At 48.8% G+C, this 19,812-nt stretch overlaps 1 protein-coding gene across 6 annotated transcripts in view; it reads right to left on the bottom strand.

Annotated features, from left to right (window-relative positions):
• Positions 1-19,812, bottom strand: part of SBNO2 (strawberry notch homolog 2) — a 1,228,831-nt gene that overhangs the window by 718,116 nt on the left and 490,903 nt on the right. For all 6 annotated transcript variants that reach the window (XM_069647284.1, XM_069647292.1, XM_069647268.1 and 3 more), the window contains one exon: positions 9,316-9,474. In XM_069647284.1, the coding sequence (XP_069503385.1) occupies positions 9,316-9,474 (159 nt within the window). The remainder of the gene's footprint in view (positions 1-9,315; positions 9,475-19,812) is intronic.

Below are 19,812 nucleotides of genomic sequence, written 5' to 3'. Positions count from 1 at the left end.
GATTTTGCTCGGATGAGCCAATCGTCCAGGTAGGGGTATACGTGGACCCCCTGTAGGCACAGGCGCAGCCGCCACCGGTGCCAGGCACTTGGTGAAGACCCTCGGCGCCGACTTCAAACCCAAGGGTAGGGCCTTGAACTGGTAGTGTCGCACTTGAACGAATAGTAGGAACCTTCGATGTTCTTTGTGTATGGGGATGTGGAAGTAGGCATCCTCCATGTCCAACGACGATAGGAAATCGCCCTCCTCCAGCTGTCCCATCACGTGCTGATGGTTGACCATCCGGAATTTCTGGGACTTGATGTATTTGTTTAGACGACGAAGGTACAGGATGGGTCGCCAACTGCCAGTCTTCTTTCGGACGAGAAAGTACCGCAAGTATACTCCGGAGCCCCGGAGCCTCTTCGGGACGAGCTCTATCGTGCTCTTATTTAGCATTGCTTGTACCTCTAGAAGTAGCTGTGGCACGTGATTTTCCTTCCTGGCCACAGGTGGTAGACGGGGACACTTTCTTTGGCATTCCAGAGTGTGCCCGTGGGCCAGCGCGTCCAGCTCCCAACGGTCAGTGGGGATGGACTCCCACGCGCTGAAGAATTTCACCAGCCGGCCTCCCACCAGGGTGCTTGGGTGAGGGCCCGACTTCACGGCCGGTTCGATCTCCTCAAGGCCTTGCCGCCTTGGCGACGACGATGATGAGGAGGAGGAGGATGATGTCCTCTGGCCTTGCTGCAGCCTCTGTAGGCCTCCTGCGTCGATGAGTGAGCCACTTGGCGGAACGACGAGGAACCACCACCAAATCCTTTGGAGGCACCTTGAGACTTGCCACCGGAGGTCCGAAAGGGTGGCCGTCATTGATGGAGTACCCAAGGCCCGGGCCGTTTCGGTGTCCACCTTGATGGCCTGCAGTGACTCGTCCATTGCCTTCCTGAAAGGTTGTTCCTGTCGAAGGGCATGTCCAGTACCCTTGTCTGACGTCCTGACGGAAGTAGGTGGCCTTGAGCCAACCGCATCTGCGAAGGCAAACGCTGTTGCCCATCTGTCGAAACTCTGTGTCGGCGATGTCCGTGGCCACCATGATGGCGTGGTCCGATGCCACCTCGCCTTCCTGTAGGATTTCAAGGGCCTCCGCCCTCTTGTCTGGCAGGAAATCCAGGAGGGGAGAGATCTTGAAACAGAGCTCTCTGTCGTAGCGCGCCACGATCGCGAGGGTGTTGGCCGCTTTGATGGTCGTCACCAACTAGATGACTCGTCCCATGGCGTCCAGCAGCTTCTCCTCGCCGTCCGGTGGGGAAGTGGAAGTTGATGCCGTGGCCCCTGCCTATTTCTTCTTAGCTGCTGCGGAGACCTCTGAATCCGGGGACGGCTGAGCTCTAAAGGCACATCGGGGCGGAATCCAGGACCCAGTACTACTACTCATATCGGTCCCTCTTCGCAGGAGCCGTGGAGGGGTGAGCAGAGAGAGTCCTTCGTCCCATATGTCATCCAATAACGGTACTGAGAGAACGGTCTTCCTCTTGGCCTCCCGTCGTTGGTAGAGGAAACTCTCCTTCTGCTCTTCAGGACAAAGTTGGAAAAGCTCTGATGCCCGGACAATCATGGCGTGAAAGGAGCCAATTTCATCGGGAGTGGAGGCTCGGGCAGAGGGTGATGGGCGATCCGTCCCGTCGTCACCACCGTCGTCGTCTCTGTTCCCGTCTCATCCCTCGCTGGAGGGGAAGGAGGTGAAGGCTGGAAAGGAGGGGGGAGGATGGCTTCGCCTCCGCTTGTTTCGGTGGGCTTCCCAATGGTCCAGGCACCGCTGGATCGTCCGCTGGGGGTAAGGGCAACCTCGTCCTTATCTCCATACACAGGGTCTGGGATAGCCATCAAGATAGCTCCCGAGTTGTCCTGTGGCATAGGCATCGGTTGCGACGGCTGGGGAGCGGGGTCCACCCTCTCCTCCACGGCCCGCGGCTCCTTGTCGGCTCCACCGTTGCCCTCTACGTCCGCCTCCTCCCGTAGGACTGGACTTCCTCAAACCTCTTGTCCAGGATCTTTGCGGCGCCAGCCAGCTCATCCTCGGAGGTGGTATCTGTGTCTGTTATGGCTCCCATGCCGCCCCCCCCTCTTTCTCGTCCCGGGGGTCTTCTCGATAGGTTGAAAAGATGATTCCCTCCGGGGTGGCAGGGAAACTCTAGGCCCAGGAGTTGATTCCACTGGGATAGCCTCCGCAGGCTTAGCCAGGGCCTTCACGACTCCTTCAATCGAGGCCTTCGCCGGGTGAATCAGGGTCTTCACGACCTTGGCTGCTTCTGGGGCCTTCACCTTAGGGGGAGGGTCACTGCCTCGCCCCCCCTTGGCTTTCTCCGTCGGGATCGACCGGGGCTTCTCCCGAAGCTTACCCGGGTTCTCCGACTTCCTTTTCCCCCGAGCCAGAGCGTTGGCTCATGGTTAATGGCGTCTGGGACATCGCGCCCTGCCTGGCAGCCGAGGAGCCCGAACCAAACGCACTCCTGGTGCCCGCGGACTCGCTGTGCTTTGCCTTTTGTTGGGCCCCCTTGCCGGAGCGCCCTCAAAGGTCTTAGAAGACCGCTCGGACGACTTCTCACCTGCTGCTGGGCTCTTCGCCTCCAGCCAGCCAGCGAGTCGTTTACGATGGTCCTTCACGGTCCGGACGGACATGTTCTTGCAGAACGCACAGTCCTCCTCCACGTGCGACTTGTCAGCGTGAAGGCAGTAGAGGCATCGGGAGTGATCATCCTCCTTAAAGACATTCTGCAATACACATCCAGGGCAGTTCCTAAACAGCTTGGATCCAGTAAGCGTTGTGTCTCCTTTGTCCTGGGCCATGTCCACGCGGGTTAGGCCTCAAAGATCTTCCGGAATCCTCCAAGAAGAGAAACTCAACTAAGATTAGCCCTTGAGGGGCATAGAAAAATTGCAAAACGGGTACCTGTTGATCGGAAGAAGAATCGGTGGAGCTTGAGGCTCGAATTGACCAAAAAATAAGTGAAAACTCTTAGGAAAAAGGCAAAATGCAGTAAAAGGTCCAGAGCTATAGCACGAGGACTCCCAACACTCGAAAGTGTGGTATAAATCTGAAGATGGCTGCCAGAGGAGGGGCTTAGGTAGAGGGCAGTCATTGGCTGGGGGCAGTATGACCCAGAGACCAGTGATGGGTTATTAGTAGAAAGACAGTTCAGAAACTAAACTGAAACCAATTTCTTCTTTACCAAGGATTCCCAGCCTGACGACGGAAAATATTCATGAGCATGTGAATCCATGCCAGACCCCATGCTGGACACTGTAATTCTTAAACTGGAAGAGCTGACTTCCTGGGGAAGGGAACCCAGAGACTTTGTAAACTGCATTGAACTCTTGGGGAAGGGAATCCGGTTTTGAACTTGTGAAAGGGGACACCGACACGTTCTTTTGCTGCTGACATCCCTACACATTGTACAGGTTTAGTTGTGATGGCAAGTATAGGTTTGGGACTAAGACTTGCGTTGAACTTACTGACACAGACTGTCCTTAGTTTTCTTTCGGTAGGGAAATCCCATTTTAGCATAGAGCAAGTGAGGGCTTTAAGAAAAATAAACCATTTATTTAGAAAGTGGAATCTGTTGTCTGTCTTACTTCATGATGCCTTCACAGGGCATCACTGAGAAACCACTGGCTCACCTGCAGAAGTTTCCACTAAAAAAGCTGACCCACAGCTGTAACTCGTGCTGCTCTAGACTTCACAACTCACATGCAGTCAGGGCTACCAGTGAAAATGGTTGACCAGCAGCTAGCCATCCTCAGTCCGTCCAAGGACATTAGAGAATGACTTACACCACTGAGAGCTGCTATGTACGTCAGAATCCAAATGTTACCTTCAGGTAGCACTGCAATGGGTGTCAGGCCCTAGGTCGAATTGCTGGTAAAGATGCTTACCCCGCTACTCAGGCCAGTTTTATTAACGAGGCTGATAATCAACTGCAGTGGTCTCATTTAGAGCGTTTGGGGGGGCGGGTTTAAGCATTCTTTAATGCAGGCTAAAAAAAAACAGGGAAAAGGCAGGGATTACGATCGAGTTAAACATGACTCACGTTAGAAAAGTGACCGGGCAACCCTGAGGAGATGAGCGGAGCCCGTGAGATGAGGGGGTCATAAGGTGCAGTGAATCATCTCACATGCAAAGGATTGGCCTACAGTGTAATTACTAAAACATATACTCCTTAGTAAGAGTGTGCATACATTTAAAAGGTAAGCACCAAGTTTAGGCACAAGTAACAAAAACTGTAAAGCTGGTCTACACAAACACCAAATATACCTATAAATTCAGTAGGAAAATAATAGAAATTTCAGAACAATATTATCTACTTTACAGTGACTATGGCAGAGCACCGATTTCTACACAAATGCCCATCTATATACAGCAGGTAGGTGGTAAAAACCAAATGGATGCTTCAGAGAACAGTGAAAGGTCTATTACAGACGAAAATCACTTTTCAAACCAGTAGGAGAAACAGGGATGGGTATAGTTTTAACTACAATGGCACTTTCTCCTATCCTCCCACCTCACCCTCCCTACCCCTCAGGCCAAGCCACCTTCATCACTGCCACCCACCTTCGCGGTCATCTGACCCATGAAGCGTGTGCCTGTTGAGGCTTTCGCCACCTTCTCATCCCCGCCCTCCTCCTTTGGCTGACTCCCACTCTGACACAGCCCTCTCCATGCTCCACTCTGCTATATCTGATACTCTTGATATCCTTGCTCCTGTCATGAGAATCCGCCTGAAGCCCAACGCCAAGTATAACTCCTGGCATGACTCCGATCTCGTCACCCTTAAACGCAAGTTTCCCAGGCCCTCTGCACGGCACTGGCTTCTCACTTCATTTCCAAAACTCAGGACATCATGTCCTCACTCGCCTCCTATCAACTCCCTCCCTCTACCCCCTGCTCTTCCTCTGGCCCTTCTGCTGCCACCCGCCCTCCCTCACTCCCTCTCTTCCTCTCTTCCTCTCCCCTTTTTTCTGCAGACGCGGTTTCTCGACGAGTCCGATCTATGAAAGTCTTGTCAAAACAGGTTCACCCCTGTTCCTCCAAAACCATCAAGGACCACATCGACTCCCTGGCTGATTTCTGCAATCACTCCTTCGCCAGTGGAGTCTTCCCATCCCCCCTGAAGCACTCCCTTGTGCACCCTCTTCTTAAGAAACCCTCTGCTGACCCCTCCTGCCAGGCTAACTATCGCCCAATCTCCATCACTCCCTTCCTGGGCAAGCTCCTGGATAAAGTGGCCATCTCCCATCTTAATCTCCACACCGAATCTGTTGGTTCTCTTCATGACCATCAGTCTGGCTTCAGGGCTGCCAGAAGCACAGAAACTGCTCTCCTGAACATCCGTAAAGACCTTCTCTCCAACCTTGACTCCAACACCCTGTGTGTCTTCATCTTGCTTGATCTCTCTTCTGCCTTTGACACGGTCAACCACGCCATCCTGCTCAACCGTCTCCGTGATAACCTGGGTATCACTGGACAGGCTCTGGCGTGGCTGACTTCTTTCCTTTCTAACTGACCCTCCCAGGTCCAACTTGGGTCCTTCCTATCCGATATCTTTTTCTCTTCCTGTGGCATCCCCCAGGGTTCTAACCTCTCTCCTTGGCTGTTCAACCAATTCCTGGCACTCCTTGCCCACCGCATCGCCGCTCTCTGCCACAGTTTCCAGTGCTATGCGGATGATACCCAGCTCATTTTCAGGCTATCCTCGGCCTCCTCCTCTCCTTCCCTCATCTCTGACTGTCTGCTATCCAGGAGTGGTGTGCCGCCAACAACCTCTGCCTTAATGCCAGTAAGACCAAGATTCTACTCATCGGCACCCCCTCTCCCTCCTTCCCTTCAGCTCTCTGGCCAGCCTCCCTTGGCCCTCTTCCTGCTCCCAACTGCAAGGCTAAAAACCTCAGGGTCATCTTCGACTCCACACACTCCTTCCCTCCTCACATCTCCGACGTCTCTAAGAAGTCACACTACCAGCTGCACCTTCTCAGAGGTATTCTTCCTCTCCTCTCCTTCCCCCAGAAGCTCACTGTCTACAGAGCCCTGGTTCTCTGTAAGCTGGACTATTGCAACAGCCTCTATCTAAATCTGCCTGCCTCTACTCTCCGCCCTCTGCAACTTATCCAAAACAGGACTGTGAGACTTGTCCTTGGCCTCAAGCCCAGGGATCGTATCTCTCCAGGACTGAAATCTCTGCACTGGCTCCCAGTGGCTGCAAGTATTAAGTTCAAAACCCTCTGCATTATCCACAAGGCCTTCTGGGGCCTGGAAACCGCATTACCTTCAACTCTCTCTTCCTAAATACCTTCCTTCTCTTGCTCTTTGCTCCTCTGCCTCCAACTCCCTCAGGGTTAGCCACTTCTCCAAGCAACGAGTTGGTGGTCGATCTCTCTCCTCGGTTGGGGCCTCCCTCTGGAACAGCCTTCCTGCCTCCCTGAAACTTGAGAACCATCTTCGGTTCCATAAACACCTCAAAACCTTCCTCTTTGCTTCTGCTTTCTCTGCCCCTCTCCCCTGCTGGAATTCCCTGCCGATTATGCACTGGTTACCTTGCCACCCTTTCAGATCTTGGGGCCAGGGCCTGCCTTTTGCTCACCTGCCCTGCCTCCCTGGCAATCCCATGCACTTGTGGACTGGTTCTGTATCCCTTCAGTCCCCTTACCAGCACTTATGTCTGCTCTTACCTTGCACTTGCCACCATCAGGCCGTTTTATTCATCCTATGTATTCTTCTTTCCCATGTACTGCACTTTCCCCTTTCCCTTCCCCTGGCACTCTTCCCTTTCTCCCCACCCTCACGCGATCTGAATGACACCTGGCCTAGTAGGATCGTTGTCTGTCTTCCACTGTTTTAACCTCCCTTGCCTCGTCGCGCCTTGAAACACTTGTGTATAGGCGCGTTATAAATGCCATATCATATAAATCATTCAAAAGTGAAAAGCAGTAATTTGTCACACCAGCAGTCATATAAACAAAGGCGAGTATTCAAAATCGCAGGATAGCTCTAAAAGCGCCATGACCCCAAGGAGCACAAATGTTCAAAGGCAGCTTGTGGCTAAGTAAATGGTATTGTCAGTTTCAAAGACTTTTCGCTATGCTAGGATATTACATATATGTCCAGAGAAAATTAAAAAAACAAAACCAATAAGTCTTCTGGGGTTATGATAAGGTAATCTAGGTTACTTACAGTCCGTAGGTACCGAGACAACGCAACCATCTGGCAGAGGGGTCAGTGGTATCTCACCAGAAGAGCTGAGGACCCAGATTCCAACACCAGAGCATGAAGAAAGGAGGATGCAGAGGAACTTGGGGAGGGGGACTCAAGTTCGAAGACTTAAGGCAATTGCACGACCCAATATGGGTCAATAGACTGTTTATGTGATTAATACTGCAAAAACAGCCCAGGAAGCTCCGATATACAACTTAAACTTGATGTCAGATTTAAACAGCAACAAGTGAAGAATACCACTACAGAGCACAGATGTGTGGAGCAGCAGCAGCAGGGCTCCTACTTCTGTCACCTTTGCAACTAGGCCAGGAGCTTTTTAAATGAGGCACCCAGAGCTGTACTGATGGAAGATGCAGCTATTCCCGCTGGATCAGAAGGAGGAAGGGGCACAAGAGTATTCCCTCGGACAGAGAGAAGCATAGATTCACCTTTGGAAGATTTGGAGAAAGTGGCACAGGCACAGAACAAGGATCCTCAGGAAAGCTACTTTCATCTGGGCAACATGGACGTGATTCCCTGTGAGGTCTGAGAAATCGCTCAGGAAAACACACACAAACATCTACAATCAGCATTCAGGTAGAAATGTTTTGGCGGCTATCCAATCACGAAAAGCTAGTCAAACTCCATCCCTAAATGAATGCCCTTGAAGTGCAGATTTGAATATCTGGGAGACCCACAACCAATCAGTCTATTGGCATTTTAAATAATCTCATCTCTACGCTGATGTGCCCCTCTTTGGTGGCATCGGAATCCCCTTTCCTGTGTTCCCACCGGTCACATCAAAGATAACAGGAAAGGCAATCAGCGATTCTACTAAAGGGTTTGAAAAAGATGACAAAACAGCGTTGCTTTTTTTCGGTACTACAACAAATGTATGGTAGAGTTGTTCGTATGCTTCTAAATGTGCAGCACATCAGAATGGAGATTGTTATTTAAAATACCAATATACTGACCACAATGTAAAGTCAAGAAATCTATTCAAACCACTTAAATATCAAAACACCATTAGGTTTTGGAAATTAGGTGATTGAATTCAGACTCCCTTAATTTTGGGGTTTGTGAAATACATCAGGAAAGCAAAATATAACTTCTCCTGAAGGATAATGTATCCTAAACACATCGAGCATAGAAAATAGAATTGAAACCAAGTTCGAAATGCTGAGATAAGAAATGATATAACAAGAACTCACTGAGAAAGAATTGTTTTTGTCTCGTTACTTTTATATTTTTAATGCTACATGAAAATATTTACATTTGAAAAAATGATTGATAATGCAATGTGAACATTTAATGTATATGTATTAATTTAAATGACTATTTCAATTTCCTGAACAGTTATTTAATTTTGTTGAAATAAACAATATACATTTTATGAAATTGTCCGAATATAGGACAAAAATATGGGAAGAGATGTTCCCTGATTGAAGGGCAGAGCATTACCAACAGAACACTGTTGGATGCATGCTTTTCAGAGTGGTAATTTTGGCTATTCTTTGCCATCCAAACATACAAAGAAAGACCACTAAAAAAAAGGGCAACGATGGAGACATTTTAACATGCTTGGTTGGTCCAATGACCACCACAAGCAGGCATTTGGCTACCAACTGTTTAAAAAGGCTATAGGATGGTGAACCCAAAGCATAGCCGCCAACCTACTCACCAACAGACTTTATGGGTGAGTAAACTCACCCTGGGAGAAACTGGGGAGCTGAAGAAGTATCCCAGCCCAGGTATCCATGTGGGATACGAAGGACAGCACACCATAGGTCGCAGCTGCAAGAAGTTATAGAAAACCAAAAAGTCAACGGGAACAAGAGTTAGGAAAAGCAAAGTGAAAGATGGATTTCCTGACATTAAAATGCACCAGCAACAACTAAGGATGTCTAGGACTCATTCGGCAAGTTCCTATGGAAGCCATAGTTCACATACAGCTAATGTCACCTTAATGTGCCCTACCTTAACTGCAACCAGTGCCCTTAAAACGGCTTTAAGGATGCCTGGGCCTCACCTTCAGCAGCCCCTGCTAAAGAGGTGCAGTCACACATGCAGAGAGCGGTTGGTCTTACCTTGGCAGGATTCTGCTGCGTGCTGACATCCCATAATGTCGGCACTTGGTTCAAGCTGTCAGCGTGCAGAAACTCCTGAGCGTCAGCTATGTCGGAGAGGGAGTCGGCAGGCGAGGAGAAAATAGAATGGCTGGAGAGCTCGTCGAGGTAGCTGGGATCCTGCAAGGGAAGACCATACATTGAGTGAGAATGCAGGATGAATAAACGATCCTGCAAGGAAAGAAGACGTCACAGAAACCTGAGATGTTATTTTTTGATTTGTTGGTTGCTTCAATATCTCTAATGTCACTTCATGTCAGCTTCAAAGCCCGCTGAGGGAGCAGGAGAGGGGAGGTGGTGCATGACAGGTAACAAGGCAACATGTTGTACTGTTGGCTGCGTATATTACACAGTGGGAGCTGAATGAAAAGAAATGATCTTAAGATAAGAATCATAACCTGAGTTTCAAGTCTGGTGGGCGAAGGACTTCCAGGAAAGCAGTTCCCCGAGCTTGGTCTGGTTCTGAAACTCACCCACCGACACAGGGCCGACACTACCTGCCCCTCCTCTCATTAAACGATACATTTACCTGCAGAACCCTAAGCTTAAGGGAGGAGCTGGGGAATCTGACAAGTACAGCCTCACAGCTGTCCATGTATATGTATTGGGGCTACTGGAAAGACCGACAAATGAGGGTCTGATGGAGGCAACATCTCGCCAGAGTGCCAAGGGAGACCGGCTTTGACACTCCTAGCTCATGTGGCTAGTCTGCCTGGATGGAGGCAATGGCCCAGCCTCTGACGCAAACTGCAGTCCTTGTTGGGCAAAGCTCTAGTCGCACCTAGGGAGGGCTGCAATAAGAGTGAGTGTATACTTGAGAGCTGCTGGAAGCAGGGACAATAGGTGGGTGCGTTTCCAAACGCAAATCGGCCACTGGCTCGCAAAAAGGAGAACAGCCAAAAAAGTCATTATATGACAGCCGTTGGAACAATGGTCAGCCACCACCCCCAGTCTGCCTAAAAAAGTATCACCCTCTTCACTCCATCATGTCACTGAACCACTTAAAATGCATCTAGCTATTCCCCCCCTCCTTTCCTTTCACAGAACCATTAGGGGCGACACTTGTCCATAACACCCTGCTTCGGCAGAACCACCAGGAGTACTTCCACAAATAAGTAAAAATTGAAATGGAATGTGAACAAGTCCAAGGGGAGTTTTCAAGTGAAGAGTATTGCAAGGGGTGCTAGAGGCAGGGAAACTAAAGCACCCACGGGATATTCACAAAAACTTTGGTGAATGCTCCTAACAGCCTTCTAGTACCATTGCTGGAGAAAGCATTACATTTATTCAAAATTACGGACTGGGGAGTTAAAGTACTGAGAGCACAGATTGCTAGATATGTGCGCAACCTACAATCGGATTTAGATTCCAAGTGAGCTGGCCATTCACCCTTCCAAGGATCGTAAAAGGGGGACCATTTAGTTGGAACAGCTTTGACCAATTTGGTTAGAGCTATAAAGCCGTAAGTGTACCTCAGCGAGAACATTAGAATGTATTTGGAGGCAATGGCAAATCTGGCCACCCAGAGGAAACTGTACAAAGTCAGCAGACTGGATATGCTTCGTGGCCCTTAATTACCACCAAGGTCCAATGTAACCTCGACTTGCAACATGTTTGAAACATTATCAACACCAGACTGAGTGGTATTCTGCTCCAATATTTTACGCAAAGCACAGGGGGCATGGATTTTACTGCACTATAGCAGGTCCGTTTGCTTACGCTTTCCATCTAGATCGGGCGTCTGCAACCTTTGGCTCCCCAGATTTTGGACTACAATTCACATCAGGACTAGACAGCATTGCCAAGGGTGAGGGGCCATAAGTGTAGACCAACAAATCTGATGAATCCGTTTGCGCACCCCTACCTAATTTGCGCACCCCTACCTAATTTGCGCACCCCTACCTAATTTGCACACCCAGGATGAGCGGTCCTTAAACTGCAGCCTTCCCAGTGCTACTGAATTCCCCAGCAGCGACCCACAGCAGAACCAGGGTGAGTAGAAACGGAGTGGCGTGTCAGCACGTAAAGTGTCTATGTTTTAAGTATTTAAAAAAATGCACAGCTAAGACCAGGTCGGTCAGCAAAGCGCGCCTACCGCACCAGAATGCAAGTCACGAACTTGGCCCCGGCTCTAAATATGCAAGAGCAAGCACTGGACGGGAACTATAGGACCGCAGAGCACGAAAGAAGTGGCCGCGAGATCTCAGCAGCAGAGCAGATTCCAGTAAATTCCGTCAGCTGCCGAGTTCTCAGAAAACGCAAGCGTCATGAGCGCTCTGCTCCTCTACCCATCAAACTGGAAAATGATTACTCAATGCATACGAAAAAAGTACACAATACCTTTCTGCTTAGCTTAAAATATTTGTATATATGCTCGTCATTTGCAAAACCCAACTTAACTTCACTTTTTGGCGTGCATCCAGACATGGCTTAGTTTTATGATAGGCATCGTGAAGGCAGTAGCAAAGCATGTTGTTATGTATAGTTAGTTAGGTCATGCTATACAGCATAGCATGATGTCTATGCTAGGTTTTCGAGCCATCAGCTTGCCTTGGCTACAGTACCTGCCCATTGATGGCTACGAGCGAGTAGAAGCAGGGGTATTTACTTTCTAGCCATTGCCAGAGCTGACCACAATCCATTTTCTCCTAGTGTGCTGGCGTGAGACTTATGAAGACTGGTCCCAGGGTGTCAAGGCACGATATTTAAAGTTTCGCTTTCTCCTCGTTGAAGCCCAGAACGGAACCCATCCACCCCGTCTCCCCCCTTCGACTCATGCACCAGGTTCCGCTAACAGCTATAGATCAATCTGCGTTGAAGGAGATCGACTTGCAGAATTAATGACCCACCGGTCAGATCAAAGCACACAATCAACCTGCAGCACAAACATCCAGTGGAAAAACGGTTTTAAGTAGTTGACATTCCAATGTCAGATGATAGCCAGCATTCTACATAACACCCAGTTAAAAAAAGAATACATGAACGTGACACTTCGCACATAAAAAGGCAATTTGTTCCCAGAGTATACCTGGAAATATTGATCAAAAGGCAGTCTTCCACTCAACACCTAAGCCCAGAAGATACAGCAACATTTTACACATTCTGTGCATGCCATTCCCTAGTTCTCCCGTGTCTCTCCTCAGCCCCCAGCAGATTTGGACTCGTCTCAACGCTGCAGCAGGGCTTTCAACAACTTTGATTTAGACATTTGGGTACACATCCAGCGTGAAAGCTGCGTGGGCACAGGGAGTGAGCAAAGAGTGATACAAATGAGAAACGCTACCACTAAACCAGGGTTCATCTCAATCAAAGGGGGTACAGCAGCAACATGAATGCTACACCTCCTTTAGCTCTTAAAGTTGGCATGGGCCAAGGGCAACTATTCCAGGAGCGATGTGAGCTAGCACAGCTGCAATCATAATAACCCTAGCACTGTGGTACCAACATAAAAGAAAATCCAATCAGGATTCTATAAAATATGACACTTTCAACAAAAAAAATAAACACTAATCAAAAACAAAACAACCCAATCCTGAAAAAGAAAACAAATATTCAGACCTTGTACAGATATGGGGCACTCTGTCTGAAGATAGGGGTGCATAGGCAATTGAAGCTGCAATGTCAAGTTCACTGAAGTTGTCTTTTAAAAAGAAAGCAAGGTCTTAGTGCCCTGTAAGGCAGGCCATGAGGAGAGAACTACCTTTAATGCTTGCTCTTGGGGCTAAACATCAAGCTAGGCTTCCGAGCACTTCAAGTTGGACGAGTTTGTGCTCAAGAGGTTTCGAGTCAGTTGTCCCCAAATAGATTGTGGACGTCAAGATAGTTAGGTTGTAATAGGGAGGATAGCTCAGGAGTAACGTGCTCACCTTGGAAGCCAGACAACACGGAGCACCACAGGTGCGATACCCAGTTCCGTGCTTCGAAACCTCTGGGTATTAAGCGAGTTATAAATAACCTATCATATCAAGGTGGTGCAGACCTGAAGCAGTGATTGGCTCAAATCAGGAGAAGAAATCCGGCAGGGGATGGGTAGATTCAGTCAAGCAATGTGGCTCTTTAGTGGCAACCTTCACAAAACTGCTAAACGCAGACATGTGATTGGTTGAGTTAGCAGCTAAACAGTGGTTCGTAAATGGAGCATGTGTTGAAGGCAGATCTGGGTGTTTACAGTAGTTACAAAAGCGCTTTGAAGCAGTCAAGCTGGCTTGAAAATGGAACGAAATTGAAAGACAGGGCTCAGAGTAGACTTCTGGTTGATTGGAGACACCACCCAGGGACTTCAGGAGCAAGGACAGCCCTTTAGTCAGCACTTGCCAGTCCGGAAGGGTTTTAGAGTACTTGCATGAGCCCTCACCACCTGGCTACAAAGGCCTGGGTATCAGTGGTCTCAGCTGGAGCAGGATACGTCCAGTCATCAGATTGCCACAATGTTCCTCTGATATGGCCGATGGAAAAACGCTTTGCCTGTTCTTTCTTGGAGGTATGTGACTTCACTTCTATTGAAAATGACTTTGGAGCATACTGCACTCCCAAACAAGCCCCAATTGTGATCCTGCTTCAGTAGTCAGAAGATTATTTCTCACTGCCTTAAATAGGTAATCTAAAGCAGTGGATTGGGTACGTTGTAGTCTTCTGTAATGGGTACAATCCTGGCTGCTGTTTAAGAATCTTCTACCTGGTGATGTCATACCCATAAGTGCCTATTCTGCAGCAAGTTGGGGATGGGACTTCAAGAAGTCTGGGAGCCCTGGGAGAATCCAAGGTGACGGTACCCTTCTGTGGACGGATGCTTCTCTCCTGCCTACTCTAACCCTGCCCCTTTTCCGGTCTGCCTATATCAAAAATGGATCTGTTAATTACCACCATGGTGTGATTTCCTTTTGCTTGGTAGAGTCTGTGCTTAAAAGCACTGGACCTCTCCCTGTCCCCGGGGGACAGTTCCTGACTTCCTGTCAGGTGACAACCCTTTTGTAGGGAAGAAAGGATTTTGTAGGGACAGACTCTAAAAGGTCTGTTTTGGATGACACTGGGTCCCAGACAGTGATTAAACGGGAGGCCATGACAGGAATGTAATTAGAAATTGTTAAAAAGTAGGTTCCAGGCACTTCAGATTAACTTCAGGTAGGTTTATTTCCAGGTTCTTAGTTACAGATCCACAAGAAGACAAAGGACATTAGCTTTGACAAACATCGGCTCCTATCACCCAGAGCCAGCCAGCTGTAACTGCCAGTACACAGAAGAACACTCACTCAGGACATTCCATCATCCACTCAAACATTCCAATGACATCTTAAACTACCTCACCTCAGACAGGCACAATAAAACACACCTCCCTCCTTTACTAAACCATACACACAGAACCAGTCACATACCAGAACACCACAACTACCACCAATAAAGATATACGCCCACATGACACTCAACTAGCAGATGGACACTTCCACGGCCAAAACCCAACCATCAAAACCTCGGACCCTGACAAACTACATTCGATGAACCAATCGCAAAACTACTGTCATCCATCTGCCTTTTCCTGCCACAAACGGGCAACTGGGCTCTCACCCCAGGACCTCGCCAACCCTGAAACTGGGCTAATTCACCTACATTCCTGGACCACCACAAGACTGCTTCACCTCCTACCACCTGCACCCACCTACAACAACGCGGGTGTCCAGGCTGCCACCCTGGAACCCCAGCAGGCCACTAGACTGCCACTCTAGAGAATTGAGACCTCAAAGCCTCCAAAAAGACAACCACAACCTCACTCCAACAGGGATTCACCAAGTGGAAACATACAACATCACTGAGATCACAAACACCCATGGGCTCAACACCATACACGTTACACCAGACCACGTTGTACAAACCTTCCAAACACATTGGGAGCAGTGGCCACGCACTCCCAATTCCAACATCAATGACTGTTAACAACTCAACGATATTTTTTAGCAAGGATGGCATCCTCACACAAGTCAAACTGTGGAACCCATGGATGAAACAAAAGCCACAATAAATGCAACAGGTAACACAGAAAATAGTTTACTCATCATCACAGGACATACCACACCCAATACCAATGGGTCATCACCAGGCGTCCCCAGCTAGTACTTTACCACCATCCACCAACTGTCCCGTAAGATGAGCAGGGCAAAGAACCCTAGCGGAGGCGCTACCTCCCTTCTGAACAACAACCTTGCTGTTCGAAATTTACCAATTCGAATGAACACAACCACCAGACCAATCCCAAAAATGGATTGGACAAACCGAACCAAATCGGTTTCTCCTAAAAGAGCCGAGGCGCTAACTTGGTCTAAAACAAAGTATGGCTACTACTAAACTTTTACCAAATCAGTTAAGCTCCATTAACCTAACCGATATCCAAACGGAGATACAGTGGCTCAACATTAGTATCTAAATTGTCAACACTCCATACCCCATCCATTACCAAGCACACACTGACTCTCTCTCCATCCCACACACAAACATTTCATCTAATATACAGCGTCACCATATTCAGATATGGCATGTATTCCAACTATGAACACTAACTGTATGCTTGTTTTAAATTATACAACAATGGAATGGAAAATGCATTTCATCCCGACATACCATACCCATATTTTGCTGCAAGTAACATGCATCACAAAAACATGGTTTTAAGAGCCTAAGACTCCATCAACCTTATTAAGTCTCTTCAGCATAACTAAAAGTCCATATTGTTATTTAACATATAACCTAACGCCTAAAATTCCTCAAAATGTTAGATTAGCACTTGCACACAATCTCGACACTATGCTTCTTTGCATTTAAATAAGCAGTTTTATCTATATTGTCCAATGATCATAGAACCTGAAAATCCTCAAACGTGTTAAGTGTGTATACCATCCAAACGGAAACAAATGCGATACATACCAGCATTTAAACCACACTGAGTAGAATCAACTTTCTAAACGTTGTGCATAACCATCTAACTCAAAATACATTCACTATGTGTATTTCCTCCCCCCAAGTACTATATGGTTAAGAGCTCATTATAGAACTCAAATGCATGCAAAAACCATAACACAGCACAGCACTAGAAACTTTTACTATACCAAACAGTGAAAATGAGAAGTACAAAACTTCCCTTATTGTCCTTGCCGTCGGCCGCTCCATTGCACCTCACCATCCGAGGCGGAACTATGTCAGATGAAGGAAGACTATTCCTCGTTCCCATAATGTCCAGTCCTTTTTTTTTCTTTTGGATGATGCAGACACGTGTTGCGTCCATATGGTGCTTTACTCGAGCCTCATTCCACCTCACACCGCTCCTTTTACAGCGTACAGTTGGCTTGCAGAACACTGGGGATTCAGCGTTCCCCTCCATCGCCAACTCCCTGTGTCCCTTGTTAGACGTCATCAATCATAACCAAGTAAGAGAGCAAAACCGAGCTTCTACGCTGTCGAATGGCCTAAGTGTCAATTCATTTGCGTTACCCATGCGGCCGCAGCACCTTCCTCGATAACGACAAATTTATCCGAGTTTCACTTTGTTTCAAAAACAGCGCACACCGACTACTCCTGCGCCCATATGGAGCAACACCTCTTCACACACAGGGTGCCCTTATGTGACTTACACTTAGCGTAGAGTGCACACATTAGGAACCGAGTTACGCCATTGTTAATCAAGACTTGACACAGGTCTGCTATATGAAATTGCAGTTCATATATCTCCATCAGTAATTTCATGGCGCGGACCTTGCTAATAAAGGATGCAATCCTATATCTCCATCAGCATCCGTGTGATAATACGTTCCCCACTCGGATCACCGGACCAATTCCAAAGTCTCAAGTTTCAGACTCAGCATTCCCAAATGCTATGGGCTACTGGTCAATCACGGGTACCCATCTCACATGGACCACTTATAGCCTTTAAAGCCCTTAAAGTTTACGTACAGGTGCTGATTCCTTTAAGTCAACTATAAGACAGTTAACTACTGGGCTCAGTTTACTTTAACCACCTGGCACATTCCCATCATCAGTTCAAAGGGGTCAGCTCTCCCTCTGGGCCATACAGCGCCAATCCAAATGGGGGGTGTGGGGGGCATTCGCCAGTTCATTCCCCCTGACGACCCCCAGGGACCCAGCTTGCCCACACCTTATGAGCACTGGTCCCACCAACAATGGGGCTTTCTCCCTCTGTCTCCCTGGGTGATGGGATTTACAGTTTTTGGGTGCGGTGTTGTCCTTCTCCAGTAGCTGGTCCTTCCTGCACCCCCCGCAGCAGGATCCTCTGTACTCCAGCTTGTGGCACGCAGGTTACCAAAGACCGACTCGTCGCCGTTGTTAAAAAGTAGGTTCCAGGCACGTCAGATTAACTTCAGGTAAGTTTATTTCCAGGTTCTTAGTTACAGATCCACAAGACGACATAAAGGACATTAGCTTTGACAAACACCGGCTCCCATCACCCAGGGCCAGCCAGCTGTAACTGCCAGTACACAGAACCTTCACTCAGGACATTCCATCATTCACTCAAACATTTCAATGACATCACAAGCTACCTCACCTCAGACAGGCACAATACAACACAAACTAGTTGACAATAAAGAGACACTAAAGGTTTTGGCCAGTATAAGGAACAAGTTACTTACCTGTAACTGTTGTTCTCCAGCATGGGTCTGGCATGGATTCACATGCTCATGAATATTCCCAGTCGTCAGGCTGGGAATCCTCGGTAAAGAAAAAATCAGTATCAGTTTCGTTTCTGATCTGTCTTTCGTAGTAGTAACCAATCACTGATCTCTGCGTCATACTGACCACAGCCAATGACTGCCCTCTACCTAAGCCCCGCCTCTGGCAGCCATCTTCAGATTTGGTAGCACGTGAAGTGGCAGTATGACCAAGTGAAGAGCCGCAGAGGGGTAGGCGGGAGGGTTCGCATGTGAATCCATGCCAGACCCATGCTGGAGAACAACAGTTACAGGTAAGTAACTTGTTCCTTCTCCAGCATGGGGTCTGGCATGGATTCACATGCTCATGAATAAAGAATACATAGCAGTACACACATGCACAACCACGGGAGGTGGCAAAGGCTCAACATTAAGCATTACATCAAACTCAACATTAAGCAATTCTTACCGCCTCTCCAGGCTCACCTTAGGCGAACAGGTTGCGCAGCACTGCTTGGCCGACCCTGGACTCCTCCCTGGAATCCCGATCGACGCAGTAGAATTTCGTGAAGGTGTGCGTCGACCTCCACGTAGCAGCCCTGCAGATGTCCAGCAAGGGCACACCAGATAGGAACGCCGTGGTAGCTGCGATCACTCTGGTGGAATGGGCTCTCGGACGGCCAGGCAGCGGTCGGTTTGCCAACCGATGACAGTACATGATACAGCCGGAGAGCCATCTGGAAATGGAAGCCTTCGAGAGAGCCTTCCCCTGATTGACAGGTCCAAAGTTCACAAAGAGTTGTGACGTCTTCCGAAAACACGTCGTGCGGTCCACGTAGAACTTCAGCGCTCTAGCCACATCCAGCGAGTGCAAAGTCCTTTCAGCCGGCGACTAAGGAGACGGGAAGAAAACAGCCAACACCAAGGGTTCGTTGGGGTGGAAGTCCGACGGCACCTTGGGCATGAAGGAGGGGTGCGTCCTGAGCACTACCCTCGTGTCGTGAAAAGTCAAGTACGGGGCCTTGCAGGAAAGGGCCTGGATCTCTCCCACCCGTCGTGCAGAGGTGATGGCCACAAGAAACGCTGTTTTCCATGACAAGAACTTCAATGGAGCCGAGTGAAGAGGCTCGAACGGAGGTCCCATGAGCTTGGTCAGCACCACGTTGAGCTCCCACGCCGGGGCTGGAGCGTTCACCAGCGGGAACGATCTGAAAAGTCCCTTCATGAACTCTTTCACCAGACGATGAGACCACAAAGACATCCGCCCCGTGGTTCTGGTGTATCGGGAGATCGCAGCAAGAAGAATCTTGATGGACGCGTGCGCCAGTCCAGCTTTGGCCAGCGTCAGTAGGTACGGCAGTACTTGGGGAGCCGTAATCCGTAGAGGGTTAATCTTCTGTGCGTGGCACCAGACAGAGAACCTCTTCCATTTGTGTTCGTAGCATTTAAGAGTTGAGGACGCCCTGGCCTTTGCAAGAACCTCTCTGCAGTCGGCCGGTATGTCATATCCTCCAAATTCTAACGCTGCAGGAGCCAGGCCTGCAAGCTCAGCGACTTCGGGTTGTGATGGAGGATGGCGCCTCCTTCCCTGGAGAGAAGATCCGCGTCCACTGGCAGCTTGATTGACGGGGACGCTGACAAGTCCAGAAGGTCCGTGAACCATATCTGCCTCAGCGTCGCAGGTGCGACGAGGATCATCCTGCACCGGGACCTCTTTCGCTGGTTGATGAGCCGGATCAGCAATGGCAATGGAGGGAACGCGTATAGAAACAGGCCCTCCCAGGGGAACGAGAAAGCATCGCCCATGCTC

This window comes from Ambystoma mexicanum, chromosome 1p (assembly GCF_040938575.1).
Source record: "Ambystoma mexicanum isolate Mex_15411 chromosome 1p, UKY_AmexF1_1, whole genome shotgun sequence".
NCBI lineage: Eukaryota > Metazoa > Chordata > Amphibia > Caudata > Ambystomatidae > Ambystoma > Ambystoma mexicanum.
The sequence above is the reverse complement of the archived record's forward strand: the minus strand, read 5'-3'. Positions and strand labels throughout refer to the sequence as shown.